We start from the raw sequence: 7652 nt of genomic DNA on the forward strand, positions 1-7652 counted from the left end.
AACTACGGGATTTAATTATCTACGCCCATGGAGTACACTGCCCGTTATCAGTGTCCCGTTGCGGAGAAGTGCAAAATTCTTATCAATTCCTACAACTCATTACACAAAATAAATTATAATAATTGTAATTTATTAAGTATCTACGTTGAAAATATTCCATTAATTAATATTTTTTCTACTGAGCACCGTTAATCAATAGTCATTAAGAATTATTGTTCATTTTTTGACATTTCCACTATCCCGTTCTTTATAATTTAATTTTCAGTATAATTAGAATCATGGTCAATTTTAGTGGTAAGTTTTAGTTTAATATGCCTCGTGATTGATTATTAGTTGATATTATTACCATATTAATATAATTATATTTTTAGAAGCTCAAGAAAAACTTAAGAAATATAGAGAGGACAATGAGCGTAAGAGTAAAGAGGTATTGGAATTATGGGATTCATCTGTCAAACATAAAATTAATCAATTAGGAAATGATCGTAAGTACTTTATTGTAGTATCTAAAAAAAAATGATTTCATTTTTATTTATAGTTTAGAGGTAAAATTTTAAAATGTTTATTCAATTTGCTTCACAATTGAAGTATCAAAATAACATAGAGCCCTTCATACTAGGTCAATTCATTATGTTGTTTAAAGTAACTGAATAAAATGGATTCTTCCGAACATTAAATTATGTTATAAATTAATAAGAAAGTTTTCATAATATTTAAGTATGAATATATGATGTATTCTTTATCAGTGCATATTATGTAAGCACATGTAAAACTTGATTTCACTGTAATCATAATGAAGCGTGAATTAAGTTTAAAATGTTAAATTGCATAAACAGATATTTTTGTAAATTATTATTTTTATAATCAGCTTTTATGATTTTTAAAAATATATCTTTTTGTTGGTATCATGAAAATGTTTTATAACATTACTGTTTTTTAACCTTTTTAAATTAGTTTACCGTAATGATTCTTTGCTACAATATTAATATATTTTATTTTGTATTCAAAAACAAAATACTTTTCTAAAGTTGTATAGCATGATTGTTAAAAAATTAACAATTAACTTTAAGAATCATTAAATATTTAAATAAAAAAGTTTATCCCTTGTGCTATGGCCCTGACCATTTTACTTTGCTATTCCAAACTTAAAATGCTTATTAATAAAAAGAACTATACTTGACAATACATAATACATCAAAAACAAAATCAAAGTAACTAAATAGTAATTTTATCGTTTTAATGTGAAATAATGTAAGTACCTATAATATAAAATCAATGATATTATATACTTCTATTTGATCAAGCAAGAAAACCAATAAATTGTCCATTTTCCATTTAATGAATAAATGTTAATGCCTGCTCAATTTTTTACTTTTTTACTTTGTATAACATGTATAAACAATTTATTTGTTTTGCTAATAACCATTAACTATATTTTTATTATTTTTTTTTTTTTTAACATTTCAGGTTACTTAGTTTTAGAACAAGTATTAATAGCTGCATGCGATTGTAACCGCATTGATGTTGCCAAAGCATGTTTACAAATGCTCCTTAATAAATTCCCCGATAGTCTAAGAGTACGTAGACTGGCAATAACAATACTAGAAGCAGAGGAAAAGTAATTCAACTATATTATTTTTATAAAAATTTATGTTTCAAACTTAGACAATATTATTACTTCTAAAAAAAACTACTTATTTTGTAACATATTTTTTTTAATGCCCTTGACTTATGTTGTACAAATTAGATATGATGAAGCATTAGAATCTCTTGACAAACTCATCAAGGCAGATGAAACCAATGCTCAAACCAGAAGACATAAAGTGGCTATATTAAAAGCTAAATGCCAAATAAGTGAAGCCATAAAAGAACTTGTTGAATATCTTAAGAAGTATGCAAATAGTTAAAATGTAGTAGTTATTTATTTATTACTATGTATTATATCATAATAATTTCAGGTTTATGGTAGACCAAGAAGGTTGGCAAGAATTAAGTAATTTATACTTGTTGGAAGGAGAGTATGCAAAATCTGCATATTGTATGGAAGAAATGATTCTACATAATTCTCAGAATCATTTATATCATCAACGAAATGCTGATATACGATATACACAAGTAATTGACACTTTAATTACAGACTTGTAAAATTATTCTATCATTTTATTTCTTGTATAATAATATGTATAGACTTCAAGTCAACAATAAATTGTCTATAATTACTTTATAATATATTATATTCTATGCAATTGTTGGGAATAAAGTAAACAATTAAAATTCCTTCTTATATTATGTATATATCTAAAATTAAACATTGAATTTTATTTTTCAGGGAGGTGCAGAAAATTTGGAATTAGCACGTGCTCATTATTCATATGCTATTCTTCTTAACCCTAACAATGTTCGAGCTTTGTATGGATTATACTTGGTATATAATGCTTATTCTATACTTTTACTATAGTTTAAATTTAATCATTAGTTATTATTAGATTCTAAAATACATAGTGATGACATTAACATAATATGTTTACTTTTTATTATAAGTTAAATTTATTACCACTGGCTAAATTTACCTATTATCAAATTTAGAAAAAAATATACATAAGTCGTTGAGTTCTTTTATTTAAATTTAAAAATGATGTACACTAATTTTAAGTATATAATTATCACTAAAAAATCATTTAATTATAAATGAACGCCATGTGTGTATAGTTTTAAGATGATTAAGAACTTCATTTTTTAATTATTTATTAAACGACAATAAATAGTTAGATTATACAGCCCACACAAAGTAAATTATTATTAATCAATATTAGGTGTACTATTTAATAGAGTTTAAATTATAATAAAATATATTTTTTAGACTGCTCGCAGTTTGATGTCATCACAAAAAAATAATCAAACAAAAAAAAATACATTCAAAAAAATTGCTACATTGTCATTAAAACGAGTTGAACACATGTACAGGTAAATAAAGCATATAGTATAATACTACAATAGTATAATTCAACTTTTTAAATATTTTATATTAATTTTAAAATTATTTTTGTTTCAGTGAGAAAAGACAATTAAATAAAAAAGATCAGTTGTTTGAACTCGAAACATTAATGGGATGGTTGCATTTGAGCTTAAATTAAACTAGTCTTAAGTATTTGATATAACTATATTAATTATTATTTTTAATTCATATTTTTATTATTTTTTTTTTTTTTTTGTTTTTTGGGAGGCATTTTTTAAGATAATATGCCTAAACTTCTCTATGAGAATGTTAACTTTATTTCATACAAAGTAACGTGTTTAGCCAATATGTTTAAAAACATTTTCTGAATTTATTTCTTTTTGGTTTCTATCAAATGATTAGTATATTATTATTTATTAATATAACTGTTTTTTTCTGTGATCAACTTCATTGTTGTTTCCACAAATTGTATTGATCGTTTTATATTATATTATTATTTCTTAATTAACTATACAAAAGTAATAAGAACAAATTAACTAACAAATAGTTATCAATAAAATTCAAAAACTGCCACAAATACTGCTGTACTTACAGTATTTCAATGCAACAACGATTACACTACCTTGTAGACGAGGTAATTCAACAATATTTCGTTTCAACTGCTATTTAATGTCTAGTAAATATTAAAAAATGTGACATTTACTCCTAAGAAAATAATATTGTATAATTTAATAGACTTTAATATTTTTTAAGTTCTGTTTATTCAAACATATTTAGTAAAATAAATTAAACTGATTTCAAGTACCTATATTTAATTTTAATATAATATTGTACTACTACATATTTACATTTTCTCAAAACATGCAGGAGCTTAACTCTGCAATAATGTCCTGGTCATAATTGATATTTCTTAATTTAAATTTTAAAGTTGATTTAATGTAGATACCGAATAATTATCTATGTTTAACTGTTTATTATGTTTATTATGCTTGAAGATGAAGAATCGCCCTGCATAGTATATTTATTTTCTAACATTTAATATGTTTAAATCAGTAACCAATGTCTGTTGGTTGTTACATAATCATTTGTTATTGAATGAATTATTGTAATACAACACAACATCATAATGTATATGTATATTATACATTAACATGCAATGTAATATTATGTAAACTTTACATAATAAAGGGGTAAAGATTTCCAAAATTATTTGCACCCTTAAACATAAAGTCTTGCTAGATTATTAAGAATGTAAAATTGGTCTACCCATATTACCCATACGTTTATAAGACTTACTGATGTGGCGTTCTTCAGTAAATCCTTGCCTTTTTTGCTGTCTAGATTTGTCAAACCAATTTGTAGACCATCATTTAGGACTTTCCTGCCAATATGAAAGTAGGCTTGGTCTCCTAATCAGGGCCGTATTACCGCTTAGGCTGTGTTGGCTAAAGCCTAGGGCGGCACATTTTAACGGTCCAGACAAAATAGCAAATTTTACCTAAGTAAATTAGGTGGTAAATTTATTTTATTCTATGGGTGGTTAAAACTAGTGATGGGCACTATCGAATAGTCACTATCGAACTATTCGATAGTAGTTCATTATTCGAACTGTTCAATAGTCCATTAACTATTCGAATAGTTTAATCGAATAATAGGTTTTTAGGTTTATTCGAATATAAAAACTATTCGAATAGTTTAACGTTTATCGAATATTTATTTTTATTCATTTGAACTTCGATTATTTTATAGATTATAGACATTATTTTGGTTAATGGTGTTAAGTTTTTAAACCTAAATAAAAAGTATTTGAAAAAAAAAATACTTTCCAATAATAAATGGTATATATTTTTAATTTTAAAACAAACAATAGGTTCTTAAAATGTATTATTCAACTATAACATTATTATTAATTATTTAACAAAATATTAAAATCCTTTAATAAAAACAATATAAGATAAAACAAAGAGAATCAAAATAATTTATTTTTCTTAATTTGCATTTAAAAATATTAGTTTATCCACATTATCTGGTAATAATCTATTACGTCTAGCACTGACAATTTGACCTGCTTTAGAAAATACTCTTTCTGTCTGATGGTACAGATGTGGCAGGTATACAAGAGTATTTTAAAGCTATTTCACTTAATGCACCTAATTTTTGTTTGTTATTTTTCCAAAATAAAATAGGATCATCAGCTTGGATATTTAAAAATTCAATATTCATGTATTGTTTGAATAATGTCATTGCTGTACTAGTATATGTTGTCTGAGACCGAAGTGTGGTGACTGTTGTTTCTAAATAAGTTAATAAATTTTCTTGTAAAGAAAATGATTGACTGTTGTGTTGTAGTTGTTCTGGCATCAAAGTAGTCTGATGTACACTTGGTTCGAGTACAGTTCTCTCAGGAGCTAAATAAAGTTAATTAAAATATTAGATACAATTAATTTCAAATTTTAAATTTAATTCTAAATTAAACAAATTAAGGTATAATTTATTTAAAACAATTATAATATTTTACCTAGAATATTATATATTATTTTTAGCACAATAGAATATTATTTTTAAAATCAGCTTGCACTGCTTGCAGTTTTACACATTATTTATTATTTTTATTATGTTTATTGTTAAATCATTTTTTTTTTTTCATTGCACCTATCTATAATTTATAGTTTTTACTCTTGGGTGGCAATGTATATAATTATCTATTATAAAAAAAAAGTTATTAAACTTAAAAACAAATTTTATTAAATTGATTTACCATTAGTTTCAATGTAGTCAGCTATCTCCTTTTGAACTTCTTGTTCAGCATCATTGGCATTATCATTTAATGTAAATGCAGCTTTTTTAAATCTAACATAGTAATAAAGTAGCCTTAGCATAGAAATGTGATGGATATATTTCTTCGATATTTTCAAATCGTTTTGTTGTTTGTTCAAGTAACTTTTTCTTTAAAAACTTTCCTGTAAAAGTTACTGGATTCTTATTATTAACCGATAATAATAAACCTATAAATTTTATTAGCAAGAAAATAATTATTAAAATGTTAAATTAAAATAGATGTATACATATTACATATTTAGTAATTATTATGATTACCTACCTCTTATTAATGGAATAACTTTTGACTAGGTGGGTCGTTGTTCTGAAGATAGTTGTATTGTTAAGCTTTCAAAAGGTTTCAAAAGTATAACAAAATCATTAATGGCTTGCCACTGTTCATTTGTTGGCATGTAAGGACATCGTGATAAGCCCATTGAAACTAACATCAGAGGTTCTTTAACTATTAGCAAACGTTCCATCATAATAAGTGTACTATTCCAACGAATTGCTATGTCTTGTTTTAGTTTTAAAACAGGAGAATTAAGTTGTTTCTGTTTCTCATGAAGAGTTCTAGTTGATATCTCACTGTGCTTGAAATGTCCAACAATAGAACAACACATTTTAACTAGTTTCATCATTTCTATTTCTTCAGTTTGATTAGTGTCAATGTCACTTTCTTCAAATTCACTTCTTAATGCATTTTTCACAGCATTGTTCAATTTATGAGTTGCACATGGGATGTAATCAATTTTAAATAATTTTATTGCTGCCTTAATATTTGCACCAGAGTCTGTTACGATTGCTACAACTTAAGTTTCTATTTTCCACTCTCTAATGATATCTTTTAGTACTTCAGATAAGTACTGCGCTGTATGACTAGATTCTAGTTTTCTTGTAGTTAAAACATATGTTTTCAAATTAAGATTGATGTCAAAAAAATGTACAGTCACAGTTATAAAAGATACTATATTTAATGAAGTCCAAAATATGTCTGATGTAAGTGATACATATTTTGTTTGAGACAAAATATCATCAATCATCTTACGAGTAGATTCATACAAATTTGGTATAAGCGTTTTTTCAATAAGCTTACGGCTAGGCAGCTTATAACGTGAATCAAGTAAATTAACAAGTTTCCGGAATCCACTGTTCTCTACGATTGATAATGGTTGCATATCTTCTACAATCATTTCAACAACAGCTTTATTGAATTGGTCTACTTTACTTTCAGGTGGTAAACTAAACTTATCAAAGAATATTAATTATTATTCACTTTTCACGAATTAAAATACAAATAAGTATGTGAAAAATAATTGTAAAAATTTAAAATATTAGTACTAATATTACCTATTCATAAGTGTCAATTGTTTTTGTCTTTTTGGAGGTAGTCCTTGTACCTGTACAGTATTGTGTTCATGACAATATAAATAAAACAATTTTCAAAATAAATTTAAAAAAAATAAATTATTTTCAAAATATATTTATAAAAAAATAAAACAATTTTCAAAATAAATTTAAAAAAAGCGGGCAAGTGAGTACCGCTCTGCTGTACATTAGGTGCAGTATGGATCATTATTATATATTATAGGAGTGTTAAATTTGAATCCAATGATAGTTATCATTGTATACGAAAAACGATTCTGAACGAAGATGATTTGTCAGCCTAGGATCATAACAATACTTTGAAAATTATTTTGAAAAAAAAAAAAAAAATCATAACAATATTTTGAAAATATTTTGAAAATATATTTAAAAAAAATAAAAAATCATAAAAAATTTTGAAAATATAAAAAAATAAAATATATTTTCAATAAATAAAAAAATCATAAAAAATTTTGAAAATTTATTTTATTTTGAAATTATTTTGAAAATTTAT

The 7652-nt window shown here is 24.5% G+C and overlaps 3 protein-coding genes across 3 annotated transcripts; 1 reads left to right on the top strand and 2 right to left on the bottom strand.

Moving 5' to 3' along the window:
- The first annotated feature begins 92 nt into the window (after positions 1-92).
- Positions 93-3757, top strand: LOC114126185 (ER membrane protein complex subunit 2-A-like). Its single transcript, XM_027990076.2, has 8 exons — positions 93-294; positions 372-485; positions 1468-1618; positions 1748-1891; positions 1959-2115; positions 2330-2425; positions 2861-2964; positions 3053-3757. Exons 1-8 carry the CDS (start codon positions 279-281, stop codon positions 3132-3134), a joined length of 864 nt encoding a protein of 287 aa, XP_027845877.1. The 5' UTR covers positions 93-278; the 3' UTR covers positions 3135-3757.
- A 1269-nt stretch (positions 3758-5026) lies between these two features.
- Positions 5027-5948, bottom strand: LOC126549766 (uncharacterized). The gene is made up of 2 exons (XM_050200130.1): positions 5715-5948; positions 5027-5364 (listed from the first exon to the last, which is right to left on the bottom strand). Exons 1-2 carry the CDS (start codon positions 5833-5835, stop codon positions 5027-5029), a joined length of 459 nt encoding a protein of 152 aa, XP_050056087.1. The 5' UTR covers positions 5836-5948.
- Positions 5949-6081: 133 nt separating this feature from the next.
- LOC126549767 (E3 SUMO-protein ligase ZBED1-like) lies at positions 6082-6966 on the bottom strand. The gene is made up of 2 exons (XM_050200131.1): positions 6628-6966; positions 6082-6546 (listed from the first exon to the last, which is right to left on the bottom strand). The coding sequence occupies exons 1-2, from the start codon at positions 6964-6966 to the stop codon at positions 6082-6084; spliced, it is 804 nt and encodes a 267-aa protein (XP_050056088.1).
- Between the last annotated feature and the right edge of the window lie 686 nt (positions 6967-7652).

The sequence above is a fragment of the Aphis gossypii genome, chromosome 2, assembly GCF_020184175.1.
Source record: "Aphis gossypii isolate Hap1 chromosome 2, ASM2018417v2, whole genome shotgun sequence".
Lineage (NCBI taxonomy): Eukaryota > Metazoa > Arthropoda > Insecta > Hemiptera > Aphididae > Aphis > Aphis gossypii.

Excerpts from the sequence above, each read along its gene's own strand:
- LOC126549767 (XM_050200131.1), bottom strand. The coding sequence starts at position 6,966 with ATGATTGTAGAAGATATGCAACCATTATCAATCGTAGAGAACAGTGGA. Across the intron at positions 6,547-6,627 it reads CAGCGCAGTACTTATCTGAA|GCAGCAATAAAATTATTTAA; the intron begins GTACTAAAAGAT and ends GCAAATATTAAG.
- LOC126549766 (XM_050200130.1), bottom strand. The coding sequence starts at position 5,835 with ATGCTAAGGCTACTTTATTACTATGTTAGATTTAAAAAAGCTGCATTT. Across the intron at positions 5,365-5,714 it reads TGACTACATTGAAACTAATG|CTCCTGAGAGAACTGTACTC; the intron begins GTAAATCAATTT and ends AACTTTATTTAG.
- LOC114126185 (XM_027990076.2), top strand. Across the intron at positions 1,619-1,747 it reads ATACTAGAAGCAGAGGAAAA|ATATGATGAAGCATTAGAAT; the intron begins GTAATTCAACTA and ends TGTACAAATTAG. Across the intron at positions 2,116-2,329 it reads CTGATATACGATATACACAA|GGAGGTGCAGAAAATTTGGA; the intron begins GTAATTGACACT and ends TTTATTTTTCAG.